Consider the following 14,017-nt stretch of genomic DNA (forward strand, 5'->3'; position numbering starts at 1 on the left):
TGAAAGGAGAGAACATATTATTATTTCAATTTAGATAATATGCAAAAAGCAGTGTGTTTGTAATGACCTGCTTTCACTGAATATAATCAAGCTCCAAAGCTCTATTACAGGCTGGAAATAGCAGCAGCTTACTTTAATGAGATTTCTGGCTCTGGGCCCCAGCTGTTCTACGCAAGGCTCTCCCTTTGCTCTATGACCTACCAATATGTGCTGTCACCAGTAATGAGACAGGACCTATTTCCTAACATGGGGAAAAATTGGAAAGCACGAGTTCATTCTATTCTGAGGAAACACACCCCGTTCCCCCTGCAAGGCACGAGGAGGGGATCATTGAATATGCAACATCCCCCCCTTCCCTCGCCAGCAGAAATGTGACATGATACCCATCAGGTAAGGAACTCCAAGGGAAAACTGGGAGTCTCTCCTGAACTGGTTCCCTCAGCACAAAAAAACCCAATATTCATTAAACTCATCCAGAATATCTGTCCCCTTCAAGGACCCCAGCAAAGGACTTCTCATTACCTGCAGGGCACTGGAAGGGGGAACAGTGGCAGTCATGGGCTCTGAATCTTATGGATTTTGTGGAATTATGCTCATCTCAGGGCCGCGTTGGGAACGTGCCAGGAGCCAAAGAGCTGTACTTAATTTGCCTAAAATGGGGCAGATTACCACTGTTCTCCTGTTTAATAATGGAGATACAGCCTGGAGACTACAGATTCCAGCAAGCAATGCTCCAAAAGGAGCCAAGAGATCCAGAGGCTGGAGGTGCTGTGGCTCCCAGGTGGAAAACAAGGCCAACCTCAATTTGGTCTCTCTGAATTGAACTCCTGATATTGTTCTTTATGCTTTTTTTTATTATTATATCCCAGACTAGTCAGAAATTCTGTTCTAGAAAATGTTTGATTAGCTACCATTTGGGGGGGAAGGGAGGGTTAGGCTATTTTTATTCTTAAGCTGTCACTTGGGTTCATTAACACTTTGCACGTGAATCTGGGTTTTTTAGGACAAGAAGCCTGTGTTTTTTTCCCCTGAATAACATTGTTAAGTATTTCAGGAATCTAAAATCCACAAACTATTTCTGTGCCCTGAATATAAACCTCTTTGGAAAAAGCCAACGAACATTTTAGTCAGAAAATTGGAAGGCGTGCGCTTAATGCACTTTGAAATTAAATGATTTGATGCTTTTCAATTTGTCTTTTTGCCCTTCCCAAATACCCAAAGGCACTAGCCCACTTTGTAAATGAGCAGGCTATGAAATCTTACTTTGAGAAATGAAGGTGTCACCGAGTTGCAGTAAAAATTATACTCGGCACCAGCGTACTTTGCAAGCCCTGACTAATCGGCCCCTGACACAGCCCTGCATTCCTCCTTTATTAAGAGGAATTAAATAAGCAGTTATTTATTTGAGAAGTGGGGAAAAAAATTTCCAAACCCCAAGAGATTGAGAAGCTTAGTCTCCATGGGATAAACAGCTTCTTTCCCATGGAGTTCACAGGCTGGCCATTGCTTTCCAGGTGCCTCTGGTGGTGTCCCTGGACACACTGTCCTGGCTCATCCCCTGGGTGCTCCCTTGCTTCTACAATTTCAGAAATACGATTACAAAGTGAATTTTCAAATTTAAAACTCTGTGCCTGTGTGGAATTTGGTTTTTTGGCCAGCTCAAGGAAGCGTGATCCTTAAATGAAAGAAGAAAAGCACATTTGCAAAGGTCACATCGACAGATTTTGAAGTGCAGTGGTAAGAACACCACAGCCTTTGCAACACTACCTATTTCCTCTTCTCAATTATTTATGTATTTATTGTATTTTACATGAGCCATGGAAGCTAGAGGCATTTTTGCAGTGTCAGGTCATTCTAAAGTACATGCCATACAAAGCATAGGGCTAGAAAATAGTTGCATGTAATACTGTTCATTAATATTACATAATTACTGCACACAAAATAGTTCTCTGGGCAGTGATAAGGATTTTTTTCATAAAGACTAAAGACTCCAAGGCAATGTATTCCATTAAAGGGTTGCTTAACATATGAGGGTATATCAATATATAGTACCTTCACCCAGCTGCAGCAAAATGACGAAGCCAGCTTAGTCAAATGAAGCCATTAGCATGTATAATGTGCTTTACACAAGAGTTTAAAGGTTTATAAAATCATACTTTGATATTGCAATGACCAAGCTGAGATAGGATCTAGCAAACAGCAGTTGCAGCTGCATCAGCACAAAAATGAACTGTTGGGTTTTCTTTGCAGTCTAGAGAACATTTTCTGCAGTCTTTGGAAATTGCTCTGGAATTAAAAAGTTTCTGTATGTGTAGGCTAATATTAGCTACTGCCTGGGGTTTTTAGCTCAGCCTTCCTGGAGCAATTGTTTAGGATAAAATGTTGATGCAGCTTTTCAGGTCTGTTGGCTGCTTTTATTACCACTGAATGTGAGCAAGCCCTGTGTCTTCTATGATACACCAGACCTAAAGGAATGTGGAGGAACATCTGAGAGACTAACAACCCCATCAATGATCCCTTTGAATTTTAATATATCCCACTGCACCCTTCCTAAAATCCCTGTGCTGTAAGTACAGGGTTAATCTTGACTTTAAATTTGATTTACTAAACTGCATTAATATGCTGTTGGGTGTACAAGATGCAGCACCAATGTTTGGTTTAAAACTGGAAATCTGAACATCCTAATAGATCTTTTGACATTCAAGAAAACATCAGTTACAGTTTATGAGACATAAGAAACAGCTGATAATTTTGCCCTTAGAAAAGAGATTCTTATCCTCTTTTTGCTCCTTTTCTTCTAAGGCAGGAGATGACTTAAATGAGACTTGAATTCTCTGTTTCCCCATCAACAGTGTGAAACAGATGCAGCAATCTGATGTTTGTGCAGCGTGAGCAGTGTCAGTGTTTGACGTTCAGCGTTGAGTCACTGAGGGCTCACCTTTCCCTCCGGATGACACCGTGACAGCTGCAACCAGCAGATGCCTGAGAGCTGGCAGTGCTTTGATTCAAAAAAGAGAGGGTTGCTGGCAAGGCATTTTCACAAGGAGTTCCTTCTCAGCTCTGCAAGTCCTTTCACTTCTTCGCTCAATGGGACCTTGATTTGATAACACTGGGAGCGTATCACAAATGGCACATCTGCTCTGCCAGGATGAGCCGTGTGACTGAGCTGGAGAGCTGCTTCCTGGGGATCCCACTTGCTTGCAGGTTCAGTTTATCTGTCAGCTTATCCTCCTAAATTATCATTAGGAATTCCACCTCCTGCGAGGCACACGGCCTTTTGAGTGCACCTGACAAAAGGGAAGATGTTTCCCTTTGCTGTGTCTCACTGGGTGTGGGGTGCTGAAGGGCTGAGCAAACCACAGACCTCAGGGTTGTTTCTGACTGAGCAAAAGCAAGCACACGGATTCCTCTACACCAGCTCAGCCACGCTCAGTTTTTCCTGTGACCTGAGTCATGGTCAAGCACTTATAACGTGACATTCACAGCGAGACTGGCAGAATAAAAGCAGGCTAAGAAATCTAATCCTCAGAGGGGAGCAATATGTTCCCACTTGTGGTTTAGTCTTGCAGTGAAGAGGTTGTTAAGGGGTTTGTGATCCTGGAGATTGATGCTGGGGGAAGCCTGGCTAGAGCACAGAGCCTTTGGCTGTTGTCAGCTAAAGCTGCCTAATGATGGCAACTGGAGTGGCCAGAGGAATCCTCTCCTCCAAGGAACCCAGAAGAGTTAAAGTGCTTCCAGAAATGAATCCATTAGATGCTGATGAAGTACTTTAAGTCATCGTGGTACCTTTTGCTAATCACCAAGTGTCATTCAGACTGAAAGCTCTTTCAGGTGAGAAGTGTTGGATACATCCAACATCCCTGAGCTGCAGGGACTGATTTGGTGGATGTGGCAGCAAATCTGGACATGGATCTCACCACTGTGTGTGAGCAAATGCTCCTGAGAGAACTCTCCCCTTCCCTTCCCTTCTCAAAAATCCTGAATATTTACTGTTGCGGTGAAGGTTTTCTAATTATTTGAATCTTATGTTTCAAATTTTTGTCCAAAAGTTAGGTCATGGCGTCAGCTACACCACAATCAGTGTGATAAAAGTGTTAATTTGACTCTACAGGGATTTGAGCTCATGGCTTGAGTGATTTAAAAAACTGGAGCAACCTTGTCTAGTGGAAGGTGTCCCTGCCATGGCAGAAGTTGGAACTGGATGATCTTTAAGGTCTCTTCCAACACAAACCATTCTGTGATTCTGTGACACTGTCATCCTTTATATTCTTTGAGACCCTCTTTACATCATCCAGCCACCAAAGTGAGAATTTCCTCCCAGGTGGTTAAATCCATTCATTTATAGACAACCCTGACTTTCTTCAGTAATTTATTCTTCTTGGTAACTAATGCCTACAATCCCTGCATATTGGTCAGGCATTTTTTTCTCGAAGAGGTTGAATAAATATCCACAAATCCTGCTGGGCAGCTGAACCATCCCAGCACCGGCCATCGAGGAACCTCCCATGGTTTCAGCAAACAATGTTTGTCAGGCAAAGTGATTAAAGTCAGATTTTAGAAATTCTGCTCGTATCACTCCAGTCCATCTGCATCTACCCTACTGCATAGCAAGGGTGTGCCTGAAATTAAATTAAGGCCATCTAGTCAGTCTTTCCCAAACTATTCATGGAACAGCAATCTGCTGCTGGAGTCTGGACAGAAGTGCCTGTTAACCCTGAACCGTATGGTGATGGTAACAACATTATGACTATAAAAATACAGAGGAAAATAATGCTCAGTATCAGGTGGGCTCACAGAAGTTGCAAACAGTAAACAATGATGTTTTCACCATATGTAAATGAGGCCGTTTTCACACAGAGTAACAAGGTGTCTGTGATTGCGAAAGAAAAAGTTTATTTAGTAAAATTGTTGGAAATACTTGGTTTGGTAAAAGTATCATTCAAATTACAGCCATGTGTCTGAGAAGGAGCCTTGGAGCAAGTAGAGGACAGCCCTCTACTAAAAGAAAACTTTTGAGGAAATGTCTCTGCATGCTTCCTTTTAAACTTGATTTTTCAAGTGGTGTACCTACATATAGTTATTTTAATGCCACTACATTTTGATATTAGTTTTTGAACTATGTTTTCATTAGTGTTTTGTAATCTGTCGGTGTGCAAAACCAGCGTTCATCCCCAGAATGAAGTAGTGTATAAACCAGGCCTGTAGAAGTCAAAGCTTTTTGATGCTCGCCCTCGGACGACTTAGGTTGCACGTATGGAAGAAATTCTTTGCTCTGAGGGCGGCGAGGCCCTGGCACGGGGCGCCCAGAGCAGCTGTGGCTGCCCCATCCCTGGAGGTGTGCAAGGTCAGGCTGGATGAGGACTGGAGTAACCTGGGATAGTGGAAGGCGTCCCTGCCATGGCAGGGGGTGGGATGAGAAGCTCTTTGATGTCGCTGCGGAGCGCGGCCGCTGTCGGTGACACCGGCCCTGACAGTGACAGGTGACGCCCTGCCCTGCACAAACATGGCGGCCGCCGCTCTCCTCACTCCAAGATGGCGGCGCCGCCGGCATCCGCCTGACCTCCCGCCCACACCTAAGATGGCGGCGGCGCCGCGGGCGGTGCTCCCAGCCCCGGGGTGGCCGCCCCGGCCGGGGAGTCCCTGCCCGCACCAAAGATGGCGGCGCGGCGCCGGGCGGAGCCGGAGCCGGTGCCGGGGGCGGGCCGGGGGCGCGGCCGCCGCCGCCCCGGAAGCGCCGCGCGGCCCCCGCCAGCTGGTTGTCATTTGGTGCGGCCGCTCGGTCCGGGCGGCACGGGCTGGGCAGCGGCCGCGCGGGGACCAGCGAGGCACCGGCTGCGGCGGCCGCCGGGGGGGTGGGGGGCGGGGAAGGCGGCAGAAAAAACACACGGAAAAAAGACGCAAAACGAGGCGGCGGCAGCAGCGGGGGCTGCGCGCCGGGGACACGTCGCCGGCTTAGCGAAAAAGCTGTCGATCGCCTCGTCCTTCCAGCTCCCCGCAGCATCGAGCCCGCGGAGATCCCCCCACGGTGCGGCCGGTACATGAGGGGCACGGCCCGGCCGCAGCCCAGCCGAGCCGCCGCAGGGCAGGGAGCGCCCCGAGCCGCCGCCGGAGCCCCGAGCGCTGCGCCCCGAGACAGAGCCTGCCCCGACCCCGCCGGGCGACCCGCGAGAGCCGCTTAAACACCTTCCATGGGGGAGAGAGGAGCCCGGCCGGCCGCGCCTTCCCCTCCCTGCCGGAGGCTGCTGCGCTGCTGAGGTAAAACCCCTCCTGCCTTGCCCGGCTCGAGCGAGGGCGGGGGACGCGCGGGGCACCCACAGCCCGGCCCCGCTGGATGCCGAGTGCCTGAGGAGGGAGCGCGTTCCGGGGGCTCGCTGGGCTGAGGGAGCCGCGATTCCCGGGGAAGGAGGCGAGCCCCGCACCACAAAACACCCTCCCGGCAGCAGAGAGCGAGGAAAAAAAACCTCCTTCCCCTTCCTCCTGCACAACTCGCTGTCCCCTCCCTTCCCTTTCCCGAACGGTGAACGCTGATTTCTGAGATGAGAACCTTCCTCCTCGGACAGCCAGGACTCATATGAAGGACACGCAAATATTGGATGATAAATAAGAAGCGAGTCTGGCGAGCTCAGAAACCCAGCCCAGAAGGAGCAGCATCAAGAATCCACCCTTCTCCTGCACAACTCACTCCCCACCCAAGACACAGAGAATAGTGATTTCCTGAGATAAGATCTTACCCCTTTAAACAACCACACACGCACACGCACGGTGTATATTATTGCTAAATATAATAGGTTAAACCCAGCAGCACGGGATAAAGCCTCTTCTGCAACTCACTCCCCCATTTCACCCTTCTGAATGCTGAGATCCTGAGGTAAATTTTTCCCTTGTCCACAGCAAAGACTCTTTTTGAACAGGACACAAATATATATTAGATTATAGAGATGTATTAAATTATTCCAGATTTAAATCTATTTTTTGCTGCCAAGGGGTTGAGGGACCAGACGTCATTGTATTTTTTTTTTTCTTCCCTCTTAACTCATTTATGGGCGAGTCAAGGCTGCTGAGGAGGAAAAAAACAGGATAGTTAGAATCTCTTTATCCTTATTTCCCAGAAGCTTATTCTCTCATTGCTGTGCATTTCCTTTAGAAAAAGGAAACCTCTTATTTTGTGAACCAAAGATTTATTTTTCCCTTCCTCCTGGCCAAAGGAAGGAAACGGACACAAATTGACACATTGAAATAGTTGAAGAGATCTATCTTTTGCAAAAAAAATTAAAAAAAAAATAGCAAACATCTTTATCCAAATCTGAAATAAATAGTGTGGAGGAAGACACTGGAACATCTAGCGAAAACCAGGATACTTGCTAGTCTTGCCTCACAAGAGGACAAGCTAAACACTAAACATCAACTTGTTCTTACAGGGAGGATTCAAACCCTAAATATAATAAATGGGGGATTACGGGTTTGGAGTGTTAGTGCAAAACAACACTGGAAATAAGTCAGCTTTTCCAGTCAGATTTCATCCACATCTGCAGCCTCCACACCATCATCAAAATGCAACCCCCAGCCCTGCTGCTTTTATAAATAATAACACAGCTGCCAATGGCAGTAGTGCTGGGTCAGCTTGGCTCTTTCCTGCTCCAGCTGCCCATAATATTCAGGATGAGATTCTGGGGTCAGAAAAATCTAAAACTCAGCAACAGGAAAAGCAAGAGTCCCTAGAAAAACAGCAGCTTTCCCCTGGTCAAAGTCAGGAAGCAGGCATGCTCTCTGAACCCGAGAAAGCTAAAACTGAAGAAAACCAGGGCGATAATTCTTCAGAGAACGGCAGTGGAAAGGAGAAAATAAGAATAGAATCGCCAGTTTTAACAGGATTTGATTACCAAGAGGCTTCGGGGCTCGGTACTTCGACACAGCCCTTGACATCCACCGCATCTTCTCTGACTGGTTTCAGTAACTGGTCTGCAGCTATTGCTCCTTCTTCTTCTACAATAATCAATGAAGATGCAAGTTTTTTCCACCAGGGAGGGGTCCCTACTGCCTCAGCTAATAATGGTGCTCTGCTGTTTCAGAATTTCCCACATCACGTCAGCCCTGGCTTTGGTGGTAGCTTTTCCCCCCAGATCGGACCCCTCTCTCAGCACCACCCTCATCACCCCCATTTCCAGCATCATCACAATCAGCATCAGCAACAGAGGAGGTCTCCTGCAAGTCCTCACCCACCTCCATTCACACACAGAAATGCTGCTTTTAATCAGTTGCCTCATTTGGCCAATAATCTTAACAAGCCACCTTCTCCGTGGAGCAGCTACCAAAGCCCATCGCCCACCCCGTCCTCCTGGAGCCCCGGTGGTGGCGGCTACGGCGGCTGGGGAGGGTCCCAGGGCCGAGACCACCGCCGGGGACTGAACGGAGGCATCACCCCCTTGAACTCCATCTCGCCCTTAAAGAAGAATTTTGCAAGTAATCATATCCAGCTGCAGAAGTATGCACGACCCAGCTCGGCCTTCGCTCCCAAATCCTGGATGGATGACAGCTTGAACAGAGCTGACAACATTTTTCCTTTTCAGGTGAGAGCACTCTGTTGTATCTGTAAGGGGAAAAAAAAAAACCCAAAACCTTCCCCAAAGAGCATTGAAATGCCCTGGCTGTGGGATTTCTGTGCTTGCAACTGAAAAAAACCATATGGCTAACTCCAAATGTCATAGTGGGAATGATCCTCCAAGCTGTGATTCATGGGTTTTTTTTTATAACAGTGATGGTCATAAATATCTATTGCCCACTAGCCATCTGTATTGGCCACTTTGCTTCAGCTTAATACTTATAGACAGCCAGAAACAGCCAACGAAGAAATTCACTGACAGGTATTTCAACAAAGAAGAGAAAGGGAAAAAAAAAAAAAAGCCTGGTGGGGTATGAGAGATCTGAGGCCTTTTAAAGTATTCAGCAATGCACCACATCTGAGAAAAAGTATGGAGTGATTGTATTTGGTTTTACAGTATCACATGGGCTTGCAGTGCAACATAATTTTTGTAGCATTTTGGGGGAAAACTTTGCTTTTTTTCAAATAATGGTAATCAGTGCAGTTTGCTCTCCTCAGGAATGGCAGCAACTTTTGGTTACAGGCCATTAAATCGGCACTAAAAATAGATGTGGATGAGATCAGTTGGTGGTCTCCTATATTTTGCTGTGGCCTTCTCCTGGCAGGAGGCAGGTTGTCTGGCAGCTCAACCTCTCCTTCTGGGCTGACTTGTTATGAATTTGAAAAGAACTGTATAATGTTGAGCCTAATTTGCAGTAGGAATTAAACCAGAAGTCCCCTTCTTTTCATCTGACCACCAGTTAAACCCAGCTTTTATGTGTGTGTGCGCCTTTTGTAAACTCCTTTAGGGTGAATTAAAAGACCCAAGAGTTCTTTTACATTTCCAGGGTTGTTTTTCAAGCTCTTCAAATGAGGGCAAAAGTAAAATTCTCAACGTGATTGCAGTATTTCTTGCCATGCTGCAAGAACAGGGGTGACCTACTTAAATACAATTTCACAGATACAAACTGTGCAATGTGTCTCATGATGTAAAGAAACAGAAATACATTTAACAGTGACTTTGTAGATTTGGGGATAGTTGGGTTCTTTGCAAACTGCAGGTTTTTGGTGGTGTGCAGGCCCTGCTGACAGCACAGCAGCTGCTGGCAATAACTTTCCTTTAGAGCCCTTTTTTCCTACTGCAGTGCTACTGCCTGCTTCAGTATCAGGTAGAGCCCTTCCAAATTTAGAATGCAGAGTAATAACTGATTTTAATGTCAGGATTTGTAATGAATATAATGAAGCCGTGTCCAGAATACCCAATTTATCCAGTGAAACCATCAGAAAAAGGGACCCAGCTGGAGCTGGTCTTTTTTTCAGCCTCACTGCAGCGAGCCTTGGCTCACGGTTTGATTCACTCTGTACCCTGACACGTAGCTGATGTTGAGAGTGACAGAATGAGATCAAGTGTGTCCTTGCTGCTGTGTGTAAGCCCCAAATATATACACAGGCAGAGCAATGGGCTTGGATTGGCATCAAGGAAATTTCAGGAAACTGGCAAAGTCAACCTTGACTTCTGGATGGTGTTCCAGGCACAGAATAGCAGACACACGTAGTTTGATCATGGTAAAGAAATCATTTTGGTGTACATGTTGGTGTCTGTTTACATAAACATCCTGATGAAGCTGTACATGTCAAGACCAAGTCTGACACTCCTTCATGCCAAGAAAAGGAAAGTGTGGAGGGAAGTGCTTTCCAGTCTGTTCCTATCACTTCTGTGAGGAAAAGGGCAGGGCAGCAGAGCAGGACTTCAGCACTGCAGCCCTAGAAAGATGCTGATTAATTTTGAAGCCATCTTGGACAACGCTTATTACAACTTTTTTTTTTTTTTCCTTTTTGTATAAAATCTTTAGCTCCTTTGGTCACTTTAGCTGAGTGTTGAAAGCACAGTGAATTTTTGAATCACTAGAAACAAGTGATGTAAATTTTGACCTTTGATGTCTTCTTTTTTTTTTTCTTGACTATGCTGATTCTATTCCTGACTCAAAGCAGGATTTTGCTTATTACATATTTGTGTTCATGCATCTCTCTCTCTCTTTCTCTCTCTCTGCCCCTGAAGTATCCTTGCTGATGCAATCATGTACTGGACAAGGCTATTTTGTTACTGGAATCTTCTTAGATTCCTGTTTAGGAAATAATTGAAAGCTGTCTTTGCTGCAGCAACATAATGGAGTAATTTGATACAACAATCCCTTTCATTTAATATTTATGTTTTGCTGCTTAAATCATTAACAAGTGGTGCTGCAATCTAGTGAAAATGAGTTTCTTTAGAAGGCAAAATGATAAACAGTAATTGCAAATATTTGGAGATCACTTTCTTTTTTCTTTCCCTCAAAGGTTGTGTCTATTGCAGGGTTTGGTGACACACAGGATTCTGTCTGTGTTTCGATGGAAATCTTGGGGTGAGCAGGAGTAAGAGCTCTTTTCCTCTTTGGAGAGGATGGTGTTGCATAATTTCCCTATAAGCCACTGATGTGAACTCCTGCTCCCTTCAAACATCCCTGCCCATGGGATGAAATGGGTGCTCCAAATGGTGCAGATGAAAGGAAAATACTGTGGTGATCAGTTTGATAAGCTTGCAATTTGATGATGCCTTGCCCTGGCACTGAGAGCTGCATGCAAACCCTGTGCTCTCTGCTCTAAGTGTTTTCCATTTGGAATCCTGTCTCCTGCAATTCCCAAATGACAATATCTGTAGGAACCTTTTGCAAGGATGGAACTGGCAGCAAGGTCAGAGAAAACTTAACCAGATCTGTTAATGAAATTAAGTTTTGATGTTGTGCTTTAGCCACTGGGCAGGCTCCCCCCTTCAAAGATCTTTTGAAAAGAGAAAAGCCATTGTTCTTTGTGTGTTCGTTTGAAAAGGAAATGGTGTCCAAATGAAAAAATGGTTCCTGAATTAAAATTAAAAAGCAAAAAACGGAGTCTTTTGGCTCTCACGGCCTTCCCTGAGAATTAATATATGAAAATGCTTTATTGTGACTGTGGCACCTTACCAAGTTAGTGATTTTTAAGAATAATTCCTTGTCCTTCTCTCCCAGCAGCACTGACAAACTTGGTGCTCAGTAATTGCATTTCACGGCAGCGCTGCCTTCAAGATTGTTTTGGCTTTCCTTTGCCTGTGTACTTGCACTTCCTCCTGAGTGGAACATCCTGCCTGTTATGCAATGCATAAATCTTGCTTTGATAGGCATTTCCAGCTTTCCAGATCTCATCTTCAGTGCGTGATGCTGTTTTTTTTTTTTGAAATGGCTCTCCAAAGGCACAAGCAAAGTGAAGCAATAGTGCTCAGCTTTCTGTAAAAATACTTTAAAAAATTTTGTGTTTCTTCCCGGAATCGGGCTCGAAAATAACTGCCCATTTCAAAGAATTTTGTACATGAGAGCAGTTCATTGTATCCACTTGTTCAGAATGTTTTTTCCTTTCTTCCCCAGTGGCTGGTTTCCAGGTATATAACCCCTTCCAAATCCAGGCAGGGCCTGTGCCAGGGAGACTTGCTCTTCCCCCAGGCAGATATGGAATGTTTGAGAAAACACATTCGTGATTACAAAACGTGTTTGAATTCCGACCTCTACGTCAGCATTTGTTTGCCCATAGAAATGGCCTGATTTAATAAGTGCATTAAACAAATTCACAGGGAACTGGAATTAAAAAAAAAAAAAAAGCCTCTTGAATACATTTGCCAAACTTTTCTCTTGAAGGGATCTTGCAAATACATTTCTTTACCGTTCCTCTTTGGTTTAATATTTGGGTTTGAGGAACCCTTTCATAACTCACCATGGCTGGCTGCACAAAAAGAGCTTATTTGTTTTGCAGAATTTTAATTTTTTATTCTAGCAACAGCAATTATTCCCAATAATTTCAAGGTATCATTTGAAAACAGAGCAAATCCTTAAAGCTGGGTTTTTAAACCTATTCCCCCATTTTTCTGTAACTCCATCAGCTGTGCAGTAATTAGTGTTTTGTGTGCTGTTCCCCACAGCTACTGATGTGTGGGATTAGCAGCACTCTAATGTGGTATGACATGCACAAGTTAAGTGCTGGGGAAGTTAACACTGTTCTTGTTTTATAAACTTACTACTGACGTTAATACTTGGGCTCTGGCCCTCCTGTGTGTTTTTGACCTCAGGGTTTCTGTTTAAAGAGAGCTTTTGTTAAGAAGCTATTTGAATTATGTTTGTCTTTTTCCTAAGATTAAAAGGAGTACTCTTATTAAGCGTTTTGCTTTGAAAGTTGCATACTTAACAGCCCAGCAAAGAATGAGAACGCAAGATATTGTGGAAAATAATTTCTGGAAGATACATGATAAACTTAATATGTAGCTAAAATAGAATCACACGTGTTAGAAACATTTCCAGTGAAGTTTTATAATTTCTAACACTTAAAAAGTTCAAGTTGGACTAAACTTTGTGGTTTGTGCCACTTCACTTTTCCAGCTCTTTCGTATTGTTCCCTGGTGAAGCTCTAAAAGATGATCTGAGCAGAATTCAGCAACATCCTTTCAGGAAAAACCTGTTTATTCCAAGCCTTTAATTCACTGGATGCTGCACTGGGAGCTGGAATACAGCATTTGCAGGGTGCTGGGAAGGAGGAGAAGCTTCCCCAGAAGCATAATCCAGTCCAGTCCAAATTTGTGTTGCAGCTGAAAGAGAAGTGTGGAATTTGTATTTATGATGAGAATTATGGTGACACTGGCTCCCTGGGCCTGAGACACGTGGCTTTGGCATTGTGGGAAATAGGAACAGGGTTTCAGAAAGTTTCAGGCTTCCCCTACTGTAATTAAAGTCCAAATGTAGCTGTGAGGTTTTTGATTTGCACAAATGTTCTGGTTTGACAAAGATTTAAATGCCTAAAACAAACCCCACCTTAAAACAACACCTGCTCCATAAATGCTGATCAATAAATTGCTTAATGCAGTGACATCTCTTGCATTATTATTGATGCCTTGGCCTTCAGATCAATCTTATTTTAAGAGATCAGGCCCAGCCTTAGCTACCAGCAAGTGTTCACACCTGGATTTTTGGGATGCCCATCCTGGGAAGTCTCTCAGATTCTGATATCTTAATTATTCAGGTGATGGTAATGCTGTGGGTGCAGATTAACTATAATGAATCCATAATGAATTAATAGTTAAATTTAATACACATTTTTCTGATGTGCAGGAGAATTCATGTATGAGATTTTAAAATTCAAAGTATGATCTTCCTGTGCAGGAAGAATTCATGTGGAATTTCTTTTGCATGGGAGGAGGACCCAGTGTATATCATACATGTTATACACCAAGTAACTTTCTTTTGGGGATGAAATGTCTTTGGACTTTGAAAAATCAAGTTAGAATAGGGATTAGAATTTAATTTTTTTTTTGTATGCAGAGATGGCCAGGGTCGAGTCCAGAAGTGGTTTGTTGGTTATTGTAGGACATTTCCAGACTCAATAACT

The 14,017-nt window shown here is 44.5% G+C and overlaps 1 protein-coding gene across 2 annotated transcripts in view; it reads left to right on the forward strand.

Annotated features, from left to right (window-relative positions):
• The first annotated feature begins 5,812 nt into the window (after positions 1–5,812).
• The window catches only part of CPEB4 (cytoplasmic polyadenylation element binding protein 4), a 38,993-nt gene continuing 30,788 nt past the window's right edge, over positions 5,813–14,017 (forward strand). The window contains exon 1 of one of the 2 annotated variants that reach the window (XM_088173510.1): positions 5,813–8,567. In XM_088173510.1, coding sequence (XP_088029636.1) covers positions 7,446–8,567 — 1,122 coding nt within the window. In that variant the 5' untranslated portion in view covers positions 5,813–7,445. The remainder of the gene's footprint in view (positions 8,568–14,017) is intronic. The other variant, XM_014875932.2, reaches the window with a different exon arrangement.

This window comes from Sturnus vulgaris, chromosome 15, assembly GCF_052056855.1.
Source record: "Sturnus vulgaris isolate bStuVul1 chromosome 15, bStuVul1.hap1, whole genome shotgun sequence".
NCBI lineage: Eukaryota > Metazoa > Chordata > Aves > Passeriformes > Sturnidae > Sturnus > Sturnus vulgaris.